General features: G+C 40.1%; 1 protein-coding gene across 43 annotated transcripts in view; it reads right to left on the reverse strand.

The window, feature by feature from the left end:
- The window catches only part of ANK3 (ankyrin 3), a 540,818-nt gene that overhangs the window by 150,032 nt on the left and 364,276 nt on the right, over nucleotides 1-26,510 (reverse strand). For all 43 annotated transcript variants that reach the window (XM_043519064.1, XM_043519067.1, XM_043519066.1 and 40 more), the window contains 2 exons: nucleotides 16,097-16,195; nucleotides 4,871-4,969 (listed from right to left, as the gene is read on the reverse strand). In XM_043519064.1, the coding sequence (XP_043374999.1) occupies nucleotides 4,871-4,969; nucleotides 16,097-16,195 (198 nt within the window). The remainder of the gene's footprint in view (nucleotides 1-4,870; nucleotides 4,970-16,096; nucleotides 16,196-26,510) is intronic.

The raw sequence follows: 26,510 nt of genomic DNA on the forward strand, positions 1-26,510 counted from the left end.
TTACAAAAACTGATTCCAGTTCAGTTGCTGCTACTACAATAAAAGGTAATGTTGGTGATAATCAAATACAAATGGTCGAAATATGATTTTTAGATTTAAAATACACCATGCTTATTACCATGAAGAAATCAAAACTTTTTTTTTTTTTACAGATGTAGTGCCCTCATGTGACCATGGTAAGCAAAGCAAAGCACCAATGTAACTACTCAATGGCTGTTGATAGACTTTCTGAAGCTGAGGACTGCTTTTTCCCCCTTTTTAAAAAACATGACCATATAATAATAGGAATGACAAAAGGTATAAATAAAGGAGGAAATGCAAAGTAAACATGTTTTTAAAAGCCACGTAGAAGAAAGTGAAAGCAAATAGGCTAGCTGAGTGACATCATTTTGAACTATATTTAATGTATAAAAAGCAGGGTTTCTCAGACTGGAACAAGAAAAGGAGTACTTGTGGCACCTTAGAGACTAACAAATTTATTAGAGCATAAGCTTTCGTGAGCTACAGCTCACTTCATCGGATGCATTTCAGACTGGAACAAATCTTAAAAGTAAGACTATTTTGTGGGAGCCTCTTCCAGTGTCATGACACACTTCAGCAGGAATTGTTTACATGGAAAATTGGTATTTGGAAAATATTTAATGTAGAGTTAGTGCAACGTGATTAAGCTTTCTGGGCCACAGCTGAGAACAGCTGGTGTAAAGAATTCCCCTAAGCTATTTGTTTACAGTAAAAGTCACTAAGAGGGTTCAACACAGTTCTGTTAAGTAGTGAAATGAGCAGCTTCTTCAAGAGAGAAAAGTGTAGTTTATTATCTTAACAACAAGAGTGAATAAATTGCCCTTGTATAACTTAATAGGATGGGGTAACTTGGAATACACAGAAGGAATTCCAAGTCTCAGAAGCAGCTATAGAAGAGGGAGTGTTGTGACCATCACAACACAGAATGATGTGGGAAGGGGTCAGCAGAAGATGAAAGAATACAGCAAACAGATATTAGGAGCCGAAGCTGAAGGAGGGTAGGGTGGATTATAAAATAGGAGCAGAGATGGCCAAGGAACACATCTAAGTGGAAAAGTTGGTGGGAATCTGGAGAAAAGGTCTGAGAACCAAAGAAATGCAGCAGATAGCTAGAAGGAACAGCACAGACCAGGGGTTGGGACTGGATAATAAAGAATCTCAGCAGTAGACACCCAGAGGGATGATGGACGATGATCTTACAGTTAAAGCACACAAATGGGAACATATTTTATTCCTGGTTGTATTGCAGTATAGATATGCTATGTGATCCCAGGCAAGCCATTTAACATTTCTGTGCCCATATCTCTCCACTTGTAAATGCTTCTCTACCACAGCCACATTGTAAGGCATAATTCACTGATGTTTGTAAAGAGCATTTTGGGGTCCTACTGCCAAGGAGAACATACAGGGCCAAGGAGTTCGGTAGAAATCTGGAAGGGGAAACAGAAACCAAGAGGTTGATGGTCATATGATGTTTGAGAAGAAAAGTAGCAAAAGACCAGAGAGATCAAAATATTATAGCAAACCACAGAGTGGCAAAGACAACTGGCTTTTAGAGTCAGTTAAAATAATGACATGTAGCTCTTACATAGCTCATCCTTCATCTGTAGCTGTCAAATTGCTTTACAAAGGGTAGGGGGAGTTTCATTAACTTCATTTTTAAAAAAAAACATGGAAACAGGTATACAGAGGCGAAGTCACCCGCCCACTGTCTCACACAACAAGTCATCAGCAAAGTCAGGACTTGATTTGAGGTCTCTTGACTTCTAGTCCCATGTCCTGTCCATTAGGTCATTGTGCCTCCCACATGAATAAAACTAAGGATGTAATCATGTGAAAAGGGCCTATAATGTACGCAACAATCTGTACTAGGAAATAATAATAACTTTTAATGGATCAGCTTTAAGGCTTTTTTGTTATTCTGGAAGAGTTCTGTGAGCCATCTGAAAGCTGTAAAAATTAAAATTCTTTCCAAAAGATTGTCCTGTTTCGAGGATGTTCTGACTTGATTAGAAGAGAACTCAGCCAAGTGTTTTTTCCAGAGGACAATACTGTAGTTCAGTGCCAATGGAATGTCATTCAGTGGTATTCTGCCTCTCAGTTTACCTCACAATTTCTGTCAAAATTAACATAACAGAGAGAAAGCCCAAGCAGCAGAACTTCTATTTTTTTCTTCACTTTTTCTTATGTGCCTCTAAGATTTCAGGATTGTCACTGCATGCCCGTAGAGTTGGTGTGAAGTGTTGGAAACAGCTCTTTTTGTTAAGAATATCACCAGATTGAATCATCATACGGTTTCACAGTCTGATACTTTCTAATTTTTAAGTTCTCAGCCATTTTGACTTTACAAATTACACCTATGGTATTCAGCTACAGTAAGGCATGTATCCATGCCATGCCAAGAGTCCTAGACTATTGTGATATCAGAGGTAACTCAACAAATCACCACCGTTACTCTACAGCTAATTTCCATGTCACAACTGAATTATTTGTATAAGGGAAACTCCACATATGGTGGATTACTTGGGCCAACTGGCACATCCATGCGCCCAATGGCCACCCACACAAATCAACACAAATCTCCCAGCATAACCCCCCTTTGACACAAATATACACAGCCCCTCACACCAGCATACCCCCATCATTCATCACCCACGCAAATTAACACAAAACTGTCAAAACAAGTCCCCCTACACACAAATCAACACAACCACCCACACAACAATAACATTACCACCACACACAAAACCCCCAAACATCACTCTGAAGTCAAGAATGTCTGTTGAGTCTGTGTGAAGTGACGGAAACAACTACAAGCATAGTTGAGAACTCTTTTTGTTTAGAATATCATCAGATTCAATCATCACTGTGATTCATGGCCTATTACTGTTCAGTTTTAAAGTTCTCAGCCATTTTTGGCTTGTTTACACACATGACTTTATGAATTACACACGTGTGACAGCATGGGCTTTCAGCTACTTGTTTTTTAATATGTAGCTTAGTTAGTCTAGGGCTTGTCTAATATTGTAGTGTTAGGTGCCACATTGTGGAATACAGTTATTTAAACACTTTGTAGGCCAGTGTCTGCAGTATGCAGCTACATTACTTTAAATCCAGCAACATAGCCTCTCACTTTTCTGATATGTTCTATTTGATACAAGATAATGAGGTTTAGGAAAGGTTTGTGGTTCTCATCTTTTGAAACCATTATTTCAAGTTTGAAGGACACCCTGGAAAAAGGAAAAGATTAAATAACTGTTGAACTAGTATTCAAAAAGCTAGTTAAATTTCAGGATAATGACAAGCAATGGCAATTTACAAAGAAGTGATAAAATTCCTCAGAAGAATCACTGTATTATTATGATGGAAAAATAAAGTACTGTGGGTATAACAGGTGTTTGCATTAAACAAATCACAGAACCACTAGTGATTGGGAAGAGCCCCTGAAAAGTGGGTCAAACTAATCCTGAGAAGAGGCACTCGGTAGAGGAGAAAAATGTGTGTAAGGAAAGCTACATGGCATTCCCCCAATATAAAGGTGTTCCAGGTAAAGCTGTAGAGGGCTCCTTGAAAGCTGGCTATGTTCCTACCTTATCATGCAGCAGTCCCTACTGTAACTAGCAATGCAAGGGACTCCTATATACAGGGCTGGAAGCCTAGGGCTTTGGGAGTCCGTGAAAATTCCACATGTAGAGGATGTGCAGGACCTCTCCTCTCACATCAGATTAGCCATCCTAGCACTTGTGCAATTGCCTTGGAGAGCAGACAAAAGGTGACACCACACCCTAGTCCAGGCCACGTGCCAAATATATCCCACCAGAAACAAAACAGGTCAACAAGAAAAAACATAGAAGATGAAAAATAAAAATCAAGGAAACCCCAAAATCACTACAGGCAAATAAAAGAGGAGGGAGAGAGAATAGGACAGGTTAGGAGAAGACAGAAGCAGGAAATGCGCTGGGGCATGGCATGTAGGGAGAAATGTTTGTGTATAAGGGATCCTGTGAGAGGGGCTCCAACAAGCTGCACTAGTACACCAGGATTTTTCATGACAGATTTTTCCACCTAAGTATATCTGCTCTAAAAGGAGGAGACAAAGGTCTCTCTCCCTCTCTCTCCCCCCCCCCAAAAGGAGAAGACGACATACAGTGGTGTCATTAAAAAATCAGTTACTTGCCTTCACTTAAAATCAGAGGTAACTTTGGTGCTTGAGTTGCTACTGTATAACAAGGGTTGGCAAATGCTAACTTTTTAATGGGAACCCCTGCATTTGAAGTAGGCTGCCCACTCCAATGAAGATGATTTTAAATTTCCACAAACAGCCTTATGGAAGGATAGAAATGTATTTGATTTGCTCTGATAAAGTGTAGAGATAGGAAATGAAAGAACTCGGTAATGAACCAACAGCTCCGCAAAGTACAGATGCCTCTGCAAAGAGACAGTACTACATTTTTATCTTTTAGCCCTGTGGTACCTTTGGAACAAGTTAAAGACATAGGCTGTATGTGTGCAGTATAGAACAGTCCCATGGAAGCAAATGTCTTCTAGTTATCTGAATTCTGAGGACCAGTATATACCATATTGCTCTTTTTGCTCAGAAGGAATCTTTTTTCCATATACAAAAATATCTCAATTAAATGTCCATGAACAATACATACTGTTTGATACATGCACATAAGCACACTACAAACTACACTCAGTTTGGAGGGTCTCCAACACCGTTACTTTAAATAGTTATGATGGAGCTATACCATTATCACAAGAGACTTAATCTATCTAAGATATACATAATTACATCCAGTGAATCTTCAGAGATTATTCTAGTCAATGGGTGCACAATACCATTTACCTTGGTTTTGGATAGAATGGGGGCCCCACGATCAAGCAGCATTTTCACAACCTGTTCGTGCCCACTTCTTGCTCCACAGTGGAGAGGTGTCAACCCGTCCTATTGAACACAAGAATCATAAGCCGTTAATTTCAAATATTGTTCTTATTTTAAGTATGCATTATTGCATTGAGTTTTTGAGTGTTGTTAACAATATGAGAGTAATGCATAATTAATACAACAGATCAAATAACATTCCTTGAATAATTTATTCCACAAAAGATATGATATTTTCAAACAGAATATTCTTTATGTTTTCATTATGTATCAGCTCTTGTATGTATACATCTAGGATAACAGCAGAATGGTATGGTCAATTTGTAATTCAGACCCCAGCTATACTACATAAATCTGTGTTCGCTGAACTTGTTTTTAAAAATAGGCTCAGCACATGATGAGTTTAAACTAAAGACCCTTTGAGTGTGATTTTCTAAAACTGCACATACAATTTCACACCTAATTTGTGCATGTATTTACCATGGCTGCATACACAAATAGCCTTCAATTTCCTAAGCTGTGTGTCCAAATGTGGTAATTCCATGTACAAATTAGGCATTCCATGCACGTGGATTTTTGACATGCACACATTTTAGAAAATCAGGTCCATGATTTGGTCAGTGTGGACCAGACAAATGTGTGAGATTCCCATTTTGAAAAACACATTATTTAGACTTGAAAATAGTATTCTAAAATGGCATCAATTTGCTTTTGACTGGTCCACACTCCCTGAACAAAATGTCTTAAACCCACGTTGTAAAATTCGGTTTAAACTATCATCTATCTTTTATAGAGTAGATAGGAGCCTTGAGGTTATATGACTAGTTGAACAGGTCAGTCTAAACTTGTTCCCTTTTTTGGGACAATTTTTTTATTTCTATCACACGCTCATTTGCCCAGCACTAGTTGTTTTCATTTAGAAACATCTTTCTTAAATAAGATGATGACATCTTATGAGATTTACAGGGATTTTACAAATTGATTTGATTATTCCTTGACCTGTATCCTGCTTACAATGTTTAAATAATCTGTCTTATGCACTGAATACGAGGATGGAACATACTGTATTTGCCTTAAGCAATTCAGAGTAAAGTTAAAGACTTTTTCAGTGCCACATGACATTACGCCTGTTACAAATAATAATGTCATGGCTTCCAGGAAAATCGAAAAGAAAAATAAAGCATTTTCAGTTATAGCAAACCTTCTTATTTGTTATAACCAAAACTAACCCACAGGAGATGGACCAGCATAGCATATATACTGTATACGCACTAAATACTTCAGTGGAGCTTTCCCCCATAACAAAGATATAATTAAATAATCAAAAAATAAGTATTATCATTTTATATACAATAAATGAAGGAAGGAGTCTTTTTTCACCAACATCTAATAAATATCATCCCAAAATGAATATAGATTGTATTGACTAAAAAATATATTAAAACAGTTTCATAAAACTGATTATTACTTCAAAGTATTTAACACACAAATGTAAAGATGCTGTGCTAAACACACTGTAGTAAACATCTTAGAACCATTAAGATAAATAGTTATTGCTTAAAACTTTTTCTTAGATGTAATCATATAATTTTTTCCTTGACATTTCTTAATTTATTTCTCTAAGCTAAATCATCAATTTAAGTTCTGTTCAGAATAAGTGGCAGACCAGGAGTTAGCTGTAATTCAGAGAGACTTACGATCCCTAACTGTCTTGGCCCTTTGTATTTGGTGACAAATTTGAATGCTTTAATTTTTCCACAATACTGCTCCAACCTCTGCTTGCCTTATTTGTGCAAATGCTTCCATTTAAGTTAATGGATGGAGCTGATTTAAGGAAGTTAAGTTGCTATAAGTTAGTGACACTCACCATCCTACTCTAGAAATATGTATATTGCATATATTTATTCCCAGAGCCAAGACCTGATTCCTCAATCTTCCAAGACACACTAACTTTACTACCTGATAATGATCAACTCTAAAAGACAGAAATACACTGTCCAGTGAGTTTTAGAGATTTCTATCATTATTTTTTAAAAGTATATGAAATACATTTTATTGACAATAAGGAGTGTTCTACTGTATGTGAATATATATTCACAATGGAAACACATGTGAAGAACTAATATTAACAAAACCTATGCACGATTACTTTGTAAATCTGGAAATTAAAGGGCACAGAACAAAGACACTGCCTTACAATATGAAATGTAGAAAGTGCATTTAACAAGTCACACATTGCTCAATTGTCTCTACAGCAGTGACAGAATTGCAGCATTTGAAGTACTGTAGTAAACAGTAGCTGTCCAATCAGTCTCAATTTTCATAACTACTGGATTTCCCTATCTCCCCTAAATTGTGGTGTAGCAGAAAGGGCTAGGATCCCATATGATGAGGAGGCACAGGAGTTAAGAGTATAGTATAGAGAGCTTTTCCTCCCTCTGATGGATGAGGCCAGTTAGGATCCATCCACAGCACACAGTGTGCACTGATAATGCATTATGTCTCCAGAAGAACAAGTTCTGAGAACTAGGGACATGTCAAGATCCCAGGCTGGTTCAGCAGAAAATACTGACCACAGATAATGGGATGCATACAATATTCTTTCCACTGATTTTAATGAAAATTGGATTGGGCCCCAGAAAAGCAGCCAAGTAAGCTGTGGAATCCTATCCCTTGCCAACAGGATTCCTGTGGAAGAGAAGGCAGCAGGCAGCCTTGCTGAATCAGCCAGGGCTTGATTTGGTCCATATTGCATGCATTAGCACAAAATTATATTAGTATGGAATTTAGATACATGTCTGAGACAGTGCATCTATACCACTGCGTGCTGTAGTAATGCAACTATTGTGAAGAGTTTGTCAGAATTCCCATTGAACACTGAAACTCCATTTGTCAGAGAGAGAATTTGGCTACAAAAATGTTTTGTATTGAAAAGGCATCAAGGACTGGGAGTGAAAGCTTTTTTTTTTTTTTAGTGCTACATTATAGAATAAGTGAATAAAAACCCAAAATGTGCAGGCTGTTGTTTCTAATATGTATGGATCTTAGATTAAGGATTTATGATAAAATGAGATATTGTGATAAAAAGTGGCTTTTGTACACTCAGCAAGGCTGTATTACATATGCCATAAGGATTCTAGTTTTCTTATTTATTGTGCATGCTCAATATCACATGTGAAGCATAAATATATCACATGTATTAGGATGCAAACTCTTGCTTATATGATAGTCTGCAATGGCTCACAAAATACATTACAAATAATAATGACAATAATCTGCAGATTAAGGACTCTCTAAGTATGCAATGACATGATAAATCATGTCATCTGTATTATCTACTCCTCTAGAGAAACTGGAGAGGAACTCCTACAATGCCAGTAGGAGACCAGGAAGAATGCACTGAGATACAGGCTTTCAACTACAGGAGCATACAACAGCTCAGTGGCTGCTTCTCTTTCTTTAGCCTCTTAAAATTATTTTTATCTATCTATCTATCTATCTATCTATCTATCTATCTATCTATCTATCTATCTATCTATCTATCTATCTATCTATCTATCTATCTATAATAAAAATAAACTATCTGCAGAAAATAAACATTAAGTAGGATTTATAACTACAGCACTGGAGCTTCACATCATTTTTAATCTCTATCGCTGGGTCAGACTCTGATCTCAATTACACTATTGTTAATCCCACTCCTAGCACTCAGTCTTCCCAAGCCATGCTTCCAGCACCCAGTCTCACCTCCACAGCACCCACTCAATGTGCTGATTCCTCTTTTCACAGGCCAGTAAGACCCACCCAAGTGTGGGTATGCCTCCTAAGGGTATACTTTCTCACCCTCCATCATCTTCTCCTTGCTAATGTGGGTGTGGGATCACTGGATGTCATGGGAGAAGGCAGGACCTGGGGGATCAGCCAGCTCTTCCTCTTCCCTGCTGTGTGATATATAGAGAGGAGGGAGTGGGAAAGGAGGGTGAGAGATTCGGGTGCCCCCTATTGCTGTTGCATGGAATAACCAGCCTCCAGCTAAAAACAATAACTGCTCAGACAACTCAATAGTAGCACCTCCCCCCCACCCCCGGGACAGAAACAGCCTTTCTGCTTGTCCTCCCCAGACTAATAGGCATTTAGGGGTGCTAGACTCTCATCTAACATCAAGGAAGACTGAAGAACAGAGCTAGTGTGGTCAGAACTCTCTCTGCTTCCCTGGTGCCTCTCTCCCCATCCCAAACTGGGATGCCCCTGCAACTGTAGGTTCTTCAGCCTCTATCAACAACATAAAGCAGACTTAACTATCCTAATTGACCAGCTGAGGAGCCACCTTGCATAGCAGAATCTTCTAGTGGCACAGAGCTGCTTATTCCAATTCCTCTTGACATAGCCAGAACCCTCCTGTACTCCAACACTCCTTGGCTACAAAACAAACTGTTGGGAGCTGCAGCTGGGTATATCTTAGAGCAGAACTGAAAGCTGCACTGTGGACCAGCCCAGCCTCCAATTAACCCCATGAACGGGACAACATGGTGTCTTACAGACACTTTTGCCCTCTGCTCAGTTCCTGCACCAAACACAGTGTGACCAGATGCAAGGACTGGGCCCACTTGTTTGTTTTTCGAATCTAGCCATCGGTTAGCGCTCAGCGTTATACAGCTGAAACATTATGTATTGTACAATTATTCTGTGCATGTTTAAAACACTTTGAGAAAAATCTTAGAACCTGCCTACAACCTTAGTACATGCGCTGTGCACAGAGGAATTCCATTGGGAACTGGGATAGAAGGAATCATCCCCACAAAGGATCTGCTATGTGCTAGCCACTGTAGCCTCAGGGCCATATTAATCCCCTTGGCTACCTAACTGCCCTCTAAGCATGTGGATTCATGAAGCAATGTATCCACTGCCCCCTAGGCCTGTTTCTATTCTTTATCCCATTGCAAACAACTGTGCTTTACTGCAAACCACACCTTCACTACGGCAAGGGAAGGGAGGGTGATAAGATTTGCTCCTTTCATATATTCAAAATACATATTTTATACCAAACATGTTATTCATGTTCTGACCGTACTACACTCTATGTTATTTCTTATGCAGGTTCTATGCAGCAGCTTATATATTGTCAGATAGATCTTAAAATGGCATGTACAGTATGTTTTCATGTAGACATGAGTGCTGGCCTTTGGTTTAACAGCTAATCAGTTGAATAAAGATTACAAGTACTTATTTGCAAATCCAGGGTAAATTGTGCTTGGTGTGTGCTACATACACAAATTCAGTTTGACACACGAAGTATCAGACAGCCAAAGTAAGTCAAGCTAATTTAATCAACCTCACTAAGTATGCTTTATTTGTTAAAATCTATTCTGGAAGACAGATGGGGGAAAAAATCATTAGGGCAATGTTCAATAAATGAGTTACATGAAGTATTAACTAATCTTCACTAAGAATGTTACTTACAAACTACGTTGTAAAAGTTGCCCTTTATAGGCATTCACATAGTAGCACCTAGGTAGGGCTTAGCATGACAATAATTCTTATTTACTGACAAAGATGCTTGAGAATTCAGCACAGAAATCAGAAACCTGCTGCTGCACGTTATGCAAAAGATGAGGGGGAATAAGAGCAACAGTTTAAAATAAACAAAAGGATTATAACAGGAGTAACCAAACTAGGGAAATATGGAATTTATGGTAATGATGAGAAAACCTCAAAACATTCAGAGGTTCATTTTGGATAATGATCCAAAAGTCAGTATGCTTAAATATTATGTGACCCTCTTGAGTTTTCAATAGTGGAGCAGTTTTTATGGAGTTCCATTGTTTCCTACTTCTGATTAGGACCACCAAATCCTGATTCCACAGGCGTCAGTTAAAATTACTTCAGTGGGATCTGGATTTAGCCCTTTCTTACAGTATTTTAGCACAGTGGCTTCTAGTACCATCTAACAGCAGCAAATGCAAAGACTCATGGAAATGAATAATGAATGGGCAATGTTATCTGGACTTATTCAAACCTCAAGAAAGATTCAGTTCAAATTCATCACAAGTTGTGGCTGAAGGTTCTTATTTTATCTAAACCTGTTCACCCATCTCTAGAAAACAAGTGTGTTTGTGAAACATGAAAGCAGATACTATGGAATATACACTTTCTGTGCCATACATAGTGGATTATATGCACAGCTCCCAAAATGGCATCCAAATAGCCAAATCTGACGGACATAACACTAAGAGGGGCAAAGCCTGGTCCCATTGATGTCAGTGAGACCAGGATTTGGCCAGTAATATACACTGTAACTTCTGCTTCATAGAAAGCTGACTCACAAAACCGCTGAAGGGAAAACAAGAACCTGGAATTTGTGCCTGATTTCCAAATATTTATGTACCGTATATGCTTAACAAACAAAAACCTTATTTATTATTATTTGCCTTTTAAATGGTATTTTGTATTTCATAAGAAGCATTTCTACAACAGGATGCAGCGGCAACTACGGCAAAGGCCAGATTTAACTGAGTCAAAGTAAATAAGTGCACAGAATTCTGCTCAACTGTCAGTGTTCCTGGAGAACTGTAACTTGTGTTTATGAAATTTCTGGTATTTTTCTTCGTAGGGTTTCTAATGGTCTGATACTCTCTCTAATAGCCTCATTCCTCTTCACTCACAAACCTCCCCAATTACTGAATCATTTCTGCCAGAGAGAAGGGAATATTTTTTTAAAATGAATAATATGCAATTGTGACTGTATTCTACACGCTCTCTCTTTTATGAAACATTTGCATAAATGGGTCATGCCAGGAATTTAACTAAGATATTAAACTATAGATCACCTGATACAGTCTTGACCATCCTTTTCCATTCAAACATACAACCTCCAATACTGGGCTTGTTGTTATACAAAAGAAGACGACGACTGAAGTCTTTGTTGCCCAATATACTTATATGGCTGTACTGAATATAGGACATTGCAAAAGGGTAGCTCCTGGGAAAAAGTAAAGTGACTGTAAAGATGAGAGACACATTGTCTTGCAATGACACTTTTGTGGGGGTAGTAGGGAGAACATTATATCCATAAAATTAGATGATGTTATTCAGCATGGGAACTAGGCAGGCATATGGCTTCTGAACTGGTATTTCCTTCCACCCACTCTATATTCCTCTTATCTCCTCTTCTCATTTTATATTTTCTCAATCTACCTCTATTCCGTGCCTTTCTCTTACCTCTTGAATTTTTGTCAAATATTTAAATATTATTTTCATAAATAAATTATTTCATTAATTATCTTCAATCTACTGCTCCCCTCTGTAGAGCCATGTATTGTTCAGATCACAAGATGCTAGTTCTTGTCTAGATGAGTTAGCATCTCCAGACGCAAAATGCTCACTCAATTACTAACTACCAGAAATAGGCCCCCAGTGAAACGAGGAGTGTTTCAAGCAGCCTGCCATGATCAGGAGAAGTTAAGCAAATCCTGCTAATTCCTTTCTTTTTAAGAGTATCGAGGGTGTACTGGGGAATGGGCAAATTGCACTGGTTAAGCCAAAAATGAAAAATGGCCCCAAACTTTACCCAATTTGGTAGCTCTTTGAAGGTATGTCTTTACTGCACAGTTAAGCTGGTGACTAGTACTTGGGTAAGCCTAGCCTGGGTGTGATTGTCTCCACAGCAAAGCTTTACCCATGTTACTGTATCCTCACTGTTTCTGCACTGCTGTGTGTCTGGGGCATATCCCCTACTTCTTTGTGCTGAGGTGCTTTTGGATTCTTTTCCCAGTAACTGGGTCCTTTGGGGCGAATTGCGGAAAGGCACTGGGGGACTATTAGCACTCAAGTAATTTTTGCCGGCATCCTCGCTGCAAAGTAGGTGGTTACCAGCATGAGCTATACCCGTCCCATAACCTCAGCTGGATAATGTAGCCCAATCCCTGCTTCTAAACCCAACTCATGTTACTTATGAAAGTTATATTTTCCAGAGAAGGTGAAACAAGAGAGAAGATTGCCACCAAATTAAAATTAAAAACCCAATCTTGTGACTATGGAATAGTAAAAGATGCCCGCATTCAAGCCCAACTCGTTTGAGGGTTCAACAATAAAAAGATATGTGAAAGGTATGCGAAAAGCTACTCAGAGGCATGGATCTAGTGCTTAAATATGGCAAGAGTCATATGTCAAGGAGTGGAATAAAGAGAAATGTAAATAAAAGTCATGGACAGAGGTACAGAACAAATGACTGTAAATAATCATTTGTTAAATAAAATAAATGTACAGAAAAGATATGTCCAGTATTTGGGCAAACATGGAAACAAGTAAGTCCAACCACTTTGCAAAAATGTGCAGACAAAACAGGAAAATGTCTGGGGTAAGGCTGTTATGTGCAGCTTCCTCAAGAGAAGGGGAAAAATTGTTCATAAGCACAGTAAAGAAAGATATTACAAACTCAAAAGAATGGCTAATAAAAGTAATCACAAAAGGCCTTCATGTGACATGCAAAGAAAACACTGGAGCACAAGTGACTGTACTAATAGATATGGAAACAGGGTACTTCAAATAAATACTAAAACTAGAAAAGTCAAAAATGCAATTAAAATCCTATAAAGAGGAACAAAGTGAGTGTGAACTGTCAACGATTATAAAGCCCAAAGAGTAAAATAAGAAACTGAAGTGTTACACTAAGGGAAGACATCTGTTTTGGGCTTACACATGTGGTGCCTGGCTGAGTCAAGATGGTGAACATCACAGAGTCTCTATAACAACTCTAGTAACAAATCTGAACCAGTTCCATAGGCGCTAATTGCATCAGATGGAGATTGGTTCATAGGAAAGGGGTATCCCTGGGTACAAAATAGTTACCAGACTATGAAGAAAAGATTGTTGTAGTTGCCATGCAAAAAGAGACCAGAGGAAAAGCTGCCAAACATGACAGTAGATGGGATCATTCACAGAACAGGGGACTTGACAAGCTCAGTTCACTACTCAGTAATTATACAATAAAAAGGGAATGCACTCAAATTTTGGAAATGACTCCCACAAAGCTGAAAACTAGCGTTAAGAGAAAATATTTCTACTTGCTCACAAGGAATGAAATATTTGCTGAGATTTCAGGAGCCAAATTCTTCAGCATATTAGATGCATTTTGGACACAAGAAAGTTCCAAGACTTGCACTCACAATCAATGTACCAGTTGGTACTTTTCTTGCAATTGCCTTTCAGAGTATGTTCAGCACTGGCAATATTTCACTGCACACAGGAAGATGTTGGAGGAAAGAAAATCTACACTGATTGCATAACAGTCTGGGGCAGCATCACTTTTGAGTGTCAGTGATGATCATAGTGACAACTGGAAACTTCAGGAAGTAACCTTAAACTAAACAAGGCCAAGTGTCAATTTCAAATAAACCAGTACTTAGGGAAAGAAATTGACCATAAAGGGTATTGTCATAGCTGATGATTCTAAGGAACCTACAGAGACCTGAAAATACAAAATGGAATTCAGAGACTGCAAGGAACGCTGACCCATGTTAGTAAATTCGTATTAATCTATGTAGTTAAAAGATCTTACACAAGAAAATACTTTCCTAAAGACACAGAATGGCAGATCATGGAAGAGAATCTGAGACTGACTTGAAAACCAGGTCTGCAATTTTTGTCCCATTGAAAGAAATCAACTTCTCACAAATACTTCAAAAGCAGGACTTGGAGCTATATTGCTACAGCACTACGGGCAAAACAAAATTATGATTTTCAAAATGGTCATAGCTTCAGAGAGAAAAAAAAGCATTAACTACTGGCTGCAATGCATAAGAAAATACCTCCAAGGATACAGTGATTATTTTTGAGTACAAAAGTATATGATGTGACTGGAATTCCAGCAAGCAGGTCGCCTCGTAATTGTTGATATGATGTCAAGTGAATGGACAGTCAGCTAAACACATGAATGTGCCTAAACACACTTTGCAGTAGATCATGAAGACTGTTAAAACATACAAAAAAACTAATTGAAAGCTGTTTATACTGTAATAACTATATAAAAGATGTTCTTAAGTTAAATCACTGTACTAGTTTGAATTCTGTCAGTGAGGAATCAGAGGAATGGTGGACAATGAAGAGTCAAGTTGTCAAACATCTTGCAGGTCATACTGTTGCCACACTTCCTGTTCATTCTCAGAGATCCTCCCTCATGCACACAAACAAGCAACTACAGAGAGTGAGGCAGAGAACACAGCCAGGCAAGAGTGCAGCAGCATCCGTTCTAAGTTTACTCTGTAAATTACTTCTTGCTCGTTGAATAAATAAATTACCCAAGCACCTGCCTCAATCAGTTATTAAATACAATGATTATCATCTGATCGCTGTTCAGTGGTATAAACCTAAACACTCTGATGTCCTAGATGAGTCTACATCCTTGGTGGACAGGTGTCTACCTCAAAAAAAACTACTGCCACCCTTGCTGACAATTTCAGCAAAGCAGCTAAACAATGAATGGGACATGAAGACAAACTACCCTCTCTTTCTATGAGGTAGCCCCTCCTGGGCAGAGGTGAGACAAATTGACAATACTGTGTCTGCGCTTTACATGTTCAATGGATAAAAGAAAAATTCCATACTTCAGGGATGTTAACCTAGCACATTTCACCCATGGTGGTGAGGGGAGATTTCTATGTAAAGTGTGGGGAGAAGTCTTCTATAACCCCCAACAAAGATTTTTGCAGGCAATAGGAGAGAGCTGACAAGTCTCCCTCAAGAGTTCTGAGAGCACACAGAGAAGCTATGTTGTTGCAGTTATGGGGGCTGGGAAAGTTACAGGAGATGGGGCTCCTCCACCACTGAAATTCTGGGGTGCATCAATAAACTGAATAGAACACCACACTTGCAGAGTTCACTCATTGGTAGGTGTAATTATTCGTGCCTTCAAATGATCCACCTAGAAGTAACCTTCATGAGATACCAGAGAAAAGATAGGTATTGCTTTGCCTGCATGGAAGTTAGCTCTGAGCTTTAACGTAACAAGGTGTTTAGAACATTATTTGAATGAGAGGTAAAACACTAGCAATGATTGTATAAAAACCAGAGATAATTCTGTACTCTCACCAAAGCTTGCCAAGTAAGTGAATATTTTTGTTTGTTTACAAACATACATGCCAAAAGAATAAACCTGTAAATAATACCACCCAGATCATTCACATTTAATCTTACCCTTGTTTTGGCATCTATTTTAGCTCCTCGATCAAGTAAGAGTTTGACCATATTAGCATTTCCTCTCTTCGATGCAACATGTAATGGAGTGATATCATTCTGTAGGAGATAAAGCATATAAAGTAAACTTTCAGATGAGTCTCCTTTATTAGCTCAGCATTGCAATTCATTCATAGAATGGACTAAGACTACTTTACAACCACTGCTGAGACAAATACAGCTTCATTTCCCTAGGAGGTTAGAAAACTAGAAAGACTATGCATTCATCTACACAGGTGAACCACTATACTAAAGACCCATACTCCACAAAGCTTTTCTGAGCTTCACTTGGCAAGAAAATGATCACAAGACAAAACAGATTCCTAGCAATCTGCCCTATTTCAAAAACAACAGTGTGCCTGTAAACATTCATTACTGAGCATTACCTGTAAATTCTACAGATACCTAGGGTTTGACAATGTACAGCACCATAGCAATCACCTCTAACCAACCTGCTCTGGTAAATACTGTGATAGTTACACTTCAAGTCAGACTGTAAAGTAAATATTTGCATGCATTTTAATTTTTGTTCCTGAATCATGTTTAGCAGCACAATAATATACCACTTTGCTACGCATAGAGGACAATTATATAACACATTCAAAGACCCTTTTAAACTACATGCAGCTCAGGTGTTTCTTCATGCTTTCTCTATATTATAGCGTACATAGTATATATATTCAATCAGATATAGGGCTATGATTTTGTCATGGAAATTGTTAATAAATTTCATGGCAGAGGTGTGGGGAAAAATGATAAGTCAGGGAAAGGGAGATAGTGGGGGGCTGATGGGAGGTGAGGGTGGGTAGGAGTCAGACAGCAAGCCTGCCCCACACTTAACCTGCAGCGGCCGCTCTACCTCACAGCTCCAGGTGTTGTGAAATGGCCCATGTAGTCAAGAGTGCCACTCACATTTGGGGCATCCCCCTCTCTCCATAGACAGAGACTGGGCCAGGTCACAATGCCTGGAGTAGGCACCTGAGCCCAGATCCACTGTGGGGTCACAGACTTTATTTAAACTCCCAATTACTGTGAACGCTGTGATCTCTGTGCCACAAACCTAGCCTTAATCATATACAGTCAAGTGAACATGAAGAGATTTAAATCGAAAATGTAGCCTCAATACTAAGATGAATATAATTTTAAAGAACATGATCATCTTTGTTTTGGGGGATAGTAATAACAGCCGGCTGTATAAAACCAACTTCCTGATGACTGAGAATGAACAGTTAAGTTTTACTGAGAGCTTCTGTCCTATGGCTTTATGCATCAGAGATGCACTCAATGCATTGAATAGCTACAGTATGGTAGATTTGTACAATCCAGCCAATAGACTGTTCAGTATGTGTTTTCTCAAAATAGCAGGTGAGCAGAATGACTAGAATACTAGCACAAAAACCAATATTTACAGAATGTGGAAAGCTAACTTGTACTTGATTAGTATATTGAACACCTACATCCGCATGCCTTTGACTTACATAATGCTTCACTATTAACCTATACCTTGGCTACTTTCTACCAGAAAGATTATATTAACATTATCACACAGATATATTACATTTTCACAAGGTGACAAAGACACAGCTGTTCTATACATTCTGTAGAGTATTATAGATCATTAGAGCATAAAGTCAATTAACCTGCCAGGGAAGAATACAGCTCCCAAGATAAGGATGTCTCAGATGTTAAATCAATAGTACACTTTGCCTTAGCCACAAGGCCTAAAAGTAAGCATATATAGTACAATACCCAGGAAATAAATATCTATACTTAAATCAGCTAATTATTATAAGGCACCCAAACTCAAAATAATTATTTTGTTATTTATTGCTCATATACAGTGCCATAGACGTACATAGTGCTTTATAAAACAGACAAAGATTGAGTCTCTGTCTCAGTAAGCTTAAAACATAAGAGCCTGAGTCTGCAAACACTTAGTACTGGGACTAATCCTTATTGCTGGGCATAATCTCATTGGGCTGAGTCCTCAGATGTGCTGGGACAGTGCTTGGAGTCCATGAAATGGAGAAGGCAAACATATGCTTCCTGTCCAGCCCCCCAATCCTGGTTCAGCCACTGTAACTTAGAGCAGCCTCAAGACATTTCTAAATTGCACCAGGTTTTAACAACCCTCTGAGACCACTGTGCCAGCAGGGATCACTGGAGTGCGGCATGCTCTGACATATTTCATCCAGCCCCCAACATGCCCTCTATTTCAGCCAAGAATTCCCCCATGCTGAGGGAATCCTTAACTGCTCATTTAGGACAGTATTAAGTCCCCTTTGTGGTGCTGGAGCAATCCAAAGGGGAATTAGTGGGGTCAAGAATCTAACCCATTGGCTTCCATGGTACTACACCTGGTAGTAAGTGCTATCTTTGGTACTGTTGGCAAGATTGGGCTCAGCATTAAGATGAGATCACCCCAAGAAGACATATGCAGAGGTGAAAGTAAGCCTGGATGGTCCAGTATGACATACTGGCAAGAGCTGGTATGCCATACCAGATTGGACTGGCTTCCCTAGGACGGCGATTTAAAGGGCCCCGGGCTCTGGCCACTGTGGGAAGCCCCAGGCCCTTTAAATCGCCGCCTGAGCCCCACTGCCAGAGCCCTGGGGTAGTGGTGGCAGGGCTCCGGCAGTGATTTAAAGGGCCCGGGGCTCCCTGCAGCAGCCGGAGCCCCAGGCCCTTTAAATTGCCGCCTGAGCCCTGCTGCTGGAGCCCTGGGGTAGCAGTAATTTAAAAGGTCTGGGCTCCCAGCCGCTGCTACGACAGCTGGAGCCCCAGGGGCTTTTAATCTTGATTTAAAGGACCCAGGTCTTTAAAAGCCCTGCCTCTTCCGATTGAGGCCCCACCTCTTTTGGTTGAGGCCAACCCCCTGCTCAGGACTCCAGAGTACCAGTAAGTCCTTTAAGTTACTTTCACCCCTGGACATATGGGACAGAGGGAAGGGAAGAGTGAAGACTTAGATGATATAACTGTGTGGTCACTTGTGAAGCGAATGCATGCAACTTCAGGGTTACATTTAAAAATAATTAGTTCCATTTATTTTGGAGCTGGGTGTTGTAGTAAGTGGATATAATAATGGGTGAATACATCACAGTAGCTAAACACTGGAGGGAACTGTTAGCCTTCAGGGGGGAAAGTTGCCTGGCAGAGAGGATGAAGGAAAGGAAAGCGCAGGAATCATTAAGATATCCTTCTTCTTTTCCCCCTCTTCCCAAGAGGAAAGATATCAGTGAGGCTAACGGGACATAAAAAAGAGACCTCCATCTTCCCGCTAAAACTAGCACTTGAGTCTATCAGGCCTGAAGAGAAAATATCCTTTACCTGTCCAGTGAAAGTATAATCCAGATAATGTGGGGCCAATATAAAACCTCTCTCACCTGCTGTGGTGAGTGTACTGGCAGGTCAAAAGAAGAAATCTCAATACCCTCCACCCAGTCCAAGTACTGTTAGGACAAAACAATCGACTTTACTCATAACATGATTGGACTGGAAGAGAAAACACCTTCTTTACGTATGTGTGAAGAAATGGGGAGGATATATAAAAAGGCAGAAAAAACTAAAAATTAAGGGTATGGATCTCATTTACCGCAGTCGCTTTACACCATTCTGGGCTATGGACTGTAGGTGAGTGTAAATGTAACAAGCCCAATTTAAGGCCTGTGTATAGTGCCAGAATAGTGAAAAACATACTTAGTGTATCTGAGAATCAGGCTCTACGAGAGAGTCTGGGGGATCTGTGAAAACAAAGATAAACCAATAAATATACAACCTTTTCTCTTTATGGTAAATTATAACTATATTACATGACATAGAAGAAAATACTGCATTTATTTCTGATTCTGTTATCAATAAACTCATGGCAGAGCCCTTTGTATTGACAAAATGGTCATGATTAACTCAAAAATAAAATATATTTTTTATAAACCATATAGTCACATTGAGTCCAATCTTGCTCCATCTTTGCCATCCTGTTGACTCAAATGGTGCAGGATCAGATCTAAAATGCATATACAGGTTACTTTCACTCTGAAATATTTATGCGTATATACCATTTGTTTGCAGTAATAGAAAAAGACCATGCTATTGGTCAAAAATGTATCTAGGTCAAATGACTCAAATTCCTGACCAACAGTATAGTCGATTTTAAAAAAATGATGTTGCACAGTTGCACTGAAGATAATGAAATGAGCAAAACCTAAGGAAACTAAGTGGTCTAGTGAAACACACTAGCTTGTGAATGATCAAAGTTCAGTTCCTCTTTCCTGGGCTGGTACAACTGCAGAGGCAGTGAGAGTCATTCTCTAGTGACCTATTCAGCCAGTTCATAAACTGGATGAATGAATGCAGCGTAGGAAGCTATATTTAGCTTTCTTTAGCTAGAAGGCAGGTGTAGAGGATATGATGGGAGTAAAGTTAAAAAAAATGAGATGGATGAAGGGTCAGTGATTTCACCTGGGGGAAAAAATTTAAAGCAGCTGTATAATTTTTCCATTCAGAATTTAAAAGTGCCATTCTGCTATCTGAATTTTTTATTTGTGGGGGAGTAGATGGATTCCACGCTCTGCTATCTGTCAGTAGCCTCAGTCCTGATCCCTGAATAGTTTAGGATAATGTGTTATTTAAATACAGTCTATTTCAGGAACAATTTAGGACCTGACTCAATGCTCACTGAAGTCAATGGAATGTCTCCAATTGACTTCAGTGAAGGACCAGGCCAGTAGTGAATAAATCCTGCCCAGCCGTGTCATATTAGTGGCCTCTTCTCCCATCAGTAAAAATACATTCATGGCAGTTATGAACATGAACTGATGAGAGAATAAAGCTCAAGCAAGATTTTCAGTTACGGTTTCTAGTGACAATACATAATGAGGCAAGTGAAACCTGAGTTGCTTGTACTTGACACCAGAGTCTAGAGATAAAAATAAAGCCTCATAACATGTGCAGCTTTGGTGTAGTTTATTAATGCTAAAACTCTGGTATCAGCAAACAGTACAGACATCAAACGAAAGTTTTGAATTCCGTAGTCAACTCACATCAGCTGCTATCTTATCAGTGTATTTTTATTTGTTTGATCTTCTATAACTTTCTCTCTTTGTTTTTCAGATAGGATAGTAAATCAGGGACCTATTGAAGTCATTTGCTGCAGTACAAAATCTAAAACTCCTTTTAAAATGTCCTAAAACGGTGCAGCTCTGCTCTAAAGTGCCTACTGCAGGGTGCTTTGCACCTTCCTCTGACGCATGTGATGCTGGGTATTGTCAGAGGTAGAATACTGGTATTATATGAATGACAGGTCTGATTCTTATGGCAATTCCTAGCTCCCAGCGTGTCACCATGTCTTATAGGAATATTTTACAGGATGTCACATCCACATATCACAATCAGAAAATCATATCACAATAAGCTAAACAGCTATAAAAGCATATAACGTATACATGCCCCTTCTTATTTCCCTTAACACCCTTTTCTTTGGTGACTTCATTAGCTCATGACTTGAAGTACTTTTAATATACATGCAGTTAGTCACTGCTCTATAATTTGAAGTATGAGATATTACATCCTTATAATTTTTCTTCTATTTAAACCAATTGTGGATTCCCATTTATATCCCTTACAATTATCCCTTGTTTGTTTCAGACTGCAAGCCTTTTAGGGATGGGACCGTACTTTCTTTTTTGTTTGCACAACACGTAGCATATTGTGGGTGATACCAGTAACAGAATCATAGAAACGTAGGGCTGAAAGGGACCTCAACAGGTCAGCTAGTTCAGCCCCTTGTACTGACGCAGGACTAAGTCAATCTAGGTCACCCATGACAACCTATTCGTAAAAATTTCCAATGATGGGGATTTGACAACCTACCTTCGTAAGCTATTCCACCACTTAATTATCCTTATAGTTAGAAAGTTTTTCCTAATATCTATCCTAAATCTTCCTTGCAGCAGATTAAGTCAATTACTTCTTGTCCTTTGGACATGGAGAGCAATTAATCACCATCCTCTTTATAACAGCCCTTAATACATTTTAAGATTGTTATCAGGTTCCCCCTCAGTCTTCTTTTCTCAAGGCTAAATATGCCCATTTTTAAAATCACACAATCACGTTTAAATGCGCCACTTTTACTTGCATTTGGTGCTCCCACATTTTTGTATGGTCAGAAGAGGGGACTAAGATAACCCAGCTGCCCCTCTCTATATTATTCAGATGGGTACCCAGAATTTTGAATGACAGACATTTACATATAAAATAGCCTAAACATTTAAGTATTCTGTGCCCATCAACTATCTGAATATAAATCCCAAAATTGTTAGGAGAAATGTTCCTGTTTGAAAGGAGATCAGGTCCCTGTTGACACATTCCGCCATTCTTTACAGTTCAAGCCAGAAGTTTAAGATTATCCTTTATTGTTTCAAATGAATAACATGAATGCCAAAGTCAGTCAGCAAATGAGGAGCCAATTTAAAAACACCAGAAAGCAAATTTAGTTAGTTTTATTTCAATATATTTCAAAAGTAAAATATTCCTTCTGGTTTCTGCTATCATCTGCATCCCTGTACAATCCCCTAACGAGCCCGCCCAAACAGAACCTGTGGCTTTGAAAATATATGGAGAAATGGATGTTGCTTGGAGGAGAGGTAAACATTTACACATCTTCTTTCTATCACACCAAAGGTTTATATGTAGCTTTCTAACACCACGCAGATTGCTACAATGCTGGTGGGCTAGATTGTTTCAAACACAGACCTGTGTAGGGGGCAGTGTGGAGCTGCCCTGCCCGAACAGGATCACAAGGATTGACAGTGATTGTGCTGAGACTCAATCTCTCCTGGGGCTGCTTGGTGAGTGTGGGCTCTGCACTATCCATTTGGATGGCACAGATTGCTCTCTCTGTCATGCTTGCTATGCTCTATGGGCTGGTGTTGGAGGGGCAGGGCCATGGCTTCATGTCCTCTTTGTCCCCTTCAGGGTGATTTGTTCCCCAGAGCAAGGACTGAGCAGCCCTTCCTCACAGAAACTACTGTTGTAATCAGTTCTTGTGCTTCCCCTTCTCCCACACCCTCATGCAAGGGTTGATCACAGTCTGGTCATATACAGTCAATTTACATGGTATCAATCAGTTTATAAAATGACTTGGTTTGATTGGCTGGTTCCAAACACTTAAACGGTGATTACAGCCCAAAGTATAGATGTGGAGGGAGTATAAAGCCTCTTTAACCAGATCACTGCCTCACCACCACAATTAATGTACTTCAAAAAAGATTTTGCAAACCAGCACTAAGTCAGTTTTGTTGCCCCCAATAAGGTTTTTAAATGGCCTGTAAGAAATGCCTCCACCTCTGTGGTTTTAACTTTTTTTAGGGCTGTCAATTAATCACAGTTAATTCATGCAATTAACTCAAAAATTAATCGTAATTAGAAAAATTTATCACGATTAATCGCAGTTTTAATCGCACTGTTAAACAATAATAGAATACGATTTATTTAAATATTTTTGCATGTCTTCCACTTTTTCAAACATATTGATTTCAATTACAACACAGAATACAAAATGTACAGAGCTAACTTTATAGTATTTTTGATTACAATAATAGTATTATTTTTGTTGTTACATAACTGCACTCAAAAACAAAATAACGTAAAACCTTAGACCCTAAGTCCAATCAGTCCTACTTCTTGTTCAGCCAATTGCTAAGAGAATCAAGTTTGTTTACATTTGCGGAGATAATGCTGCCCGCTTCTTATTTACAATGTCCCCTGAAAGTGAGAATGGGCATTTGCATGGCACTTTTGTAGCCGGCATTGCAAGGTATTTACATGCCAGATATACTAAATTTTCATATGCCTCTTCAGGTTTTGGCCACCATTCCAGAGGACATGCTTCCATGCTGATGACACTCATTAAAAAAATATTGTGTTAATTAAATTTGTGACTGAGCTCTTTAGAAGAGAATTGTATGTCTTCTGCTCTGCATTTTACCCATATATTTCATATTACAGCAGTCTCCAGTGATGACACAGCACGTTATTCATTTTAAGAACACTTTCAATGCACATTTGAAAAAATGCATAGAAGATACAATGTGAGATTTCTAAAGATAGCTGCAGCACTCGACCCAAGGTTTAAGAATCTGAAGTGCCTTCCAAAATCTGAGAGGGACGAGGTGTGGAGCATGCTTTCAGAAGTCTTAAAAGACCAACACTCCGATGCGGAAACTACAGAACCCAAACCACCAAAAAAGAAAATCAATCTTCTCCTGATGGCATCTTACTCAGATGATGAAAATGAAAATACGTCGGTCTGCACTGCTATGGATCATTATCGAGCAAAATCCGTCATCAGCATGGATGCAATGTCCTCTAGAATGGTGGTGGAAGCATGAAGGAACATATGAATCTTTAGCACATCTGGCATGTAAATATCTTGCGATGCTGGCTACAACAGTGCCTTCTGAATGCCTGTTCTCACTTTCAGATGACATTGTAAACAGGAAGTGGGCAGCATTATCTCCCACCTAATCAAACTTGTTTGTCTGAGCAATTGGCTGAACAAGAAGGACTGAGCGGACTTGTAAGCTCTAAAGTTTTAAATTGTTTTATTTTTGAGTGCAGGGAAAAAGACAGGCAGGAAAACGTCCTGGCTGGTGTGAAAGCTGGACACCACTTGGGGAGGAAGGTCGGATGCGGTCTGAATTGCACATTATCCCTGTGGAAGACCGTGTAAGGTGGTTCCAAGGTGAGGGCCTTCAGCTCGGAAATGCATCTTGCAGAGGTAATAGCAACCAGGAAAGCCATCTTCCAGGAGGAGGGAGCACGTGGCCATCAGCCCATGAGCCTTGAAAGGACCAGATTAAGAACCCACGTAGGGATAGGCTGACGGATCTGAGGATATAGATGGTCCAAGCCTTTGAGAAAGCAAACAACCACAGGATTGGTGAAGACAGAGCGGCCAGACATGCCCAGATGGAAGGCTGAGATGGAAGCAAGGTGAACCCTTAAGGAGGACACCACCACCAGGCTTTGCTGTTTCAGGTGCAGGAGATATTCTAAAATGAGGGACACCGGTGTCTGGAGGGGGTGTGGCGCTGGTCACACCAACACGAAAATCTTTTCCACTTCACCAGATATGTGGCTCTAGTAGAGGGCTTCCTACTGCCCAGTAGGACCCATCTTACTTGGTCCGAGCACAGAAACCCATGCAGCTCCCAAGCTGTGAGGTGGATGGACTGTAGGTCGGGATGACAGAGTTGACTATGGTCCTGAGTGAGTAAGTCGGGGAGGAGAGGCAACGTGACCAGTACGTTGACCGACAGCTCCAGAAGCATGGTGTACCAGTTCTGGCGAGGCCACGCTGGAGCTATCAGGATCACCTTTGCCCCCTCCCTGCAGATTTTGAGTAGGACTTTGTGCACGAGAGGGAACAGAGAAAAGGAATAGAGCAGACAACCTGTCCAGGGCAGCAGGGCCTCATCTGTGAGGGAGACCGGGCTGCGACCCTGGAAGGAGCAGAACGCTGGGCACTTCCTGTTGCATCTGGTGGCAAACAGGTCGACCTGGGGACCCCCCCCAACTTTGGAAGATGGAGTAGACGACATCCGATTGGAGAGACCACTCGTGTGAGTGGAAGGACTTGCTGAAGTGGTTCACCAGCAAGTACTGGATCCCTGGAAGAAAGGATGCTATAAGTTGAATCAAGTGGGCTATGCAGAACTCCCACAGTCGAATGGCTTCCTGGCAGACAGGGGAGGAATGGGCCTCCCCTTGCTTGTTGATGAAAAACACGGCTGTGGTGTTGCCCGTTAGAACCGCCATGCAGCGACCTTGCAATTGTGCCCGGAAGGCTTGGCAAGCCAAGCGCACTGCCATTAGCTCCATGACATTGATATGGAGGGAGAGCTCATTCTGTGACCACAGGCCTTGGGTCTGGAGGTTCCCCAGATGTGCCCCTCATCCCAGAGCTGATGCGTCTGTAACCAGGGACAAGGAGGGCTGGAGGCTGTGGAGGGGGACTCCCCTGCACACTGCTCAGGGGTTGAGGATATGTTCCAGCACCGTGACCACTGAATTCAAGCTGTCTCGCCCTATGTGGTAGGCCGAGGTGAGCCATGCCTGCAATGGCCTGAGCCGGAGCCTGACGTACTGAGTCACGTATGTGCAAGAAGCCATATGGCCAAGCAGTCTCTTGCTGTCGAGGTCGGGAATTGCTGAAGGCCCCAAATGATGCCCGCGATAGCTCAGAAATGGGACTTTGGCAGGAAGGCCCAAGCTTGAACAGAGTCCAGTACTGCTCCAATGAATTCTATCCTTTGGGTCGGTTCTAGGGTCGACTTCTCCACATTGAGGAGGAGACCCAGACATTCAAATGTACACC

The sequence above is a fragment of the Dermochelys coriacea genome, chromosome 7 (genome assembly GCF_009764565.3).
Source record: "Dermochelys coriacea isolate rDerCor1 chromosome 7, rDerCor1.pri.v4, whole genome shotgun sequence".
Taxonomy (NCBI): Eukaryota; Metazoa; Chordata; order Testudines; family Dermochelyidae; genus Dermochelys; species Dermochelys coriacea.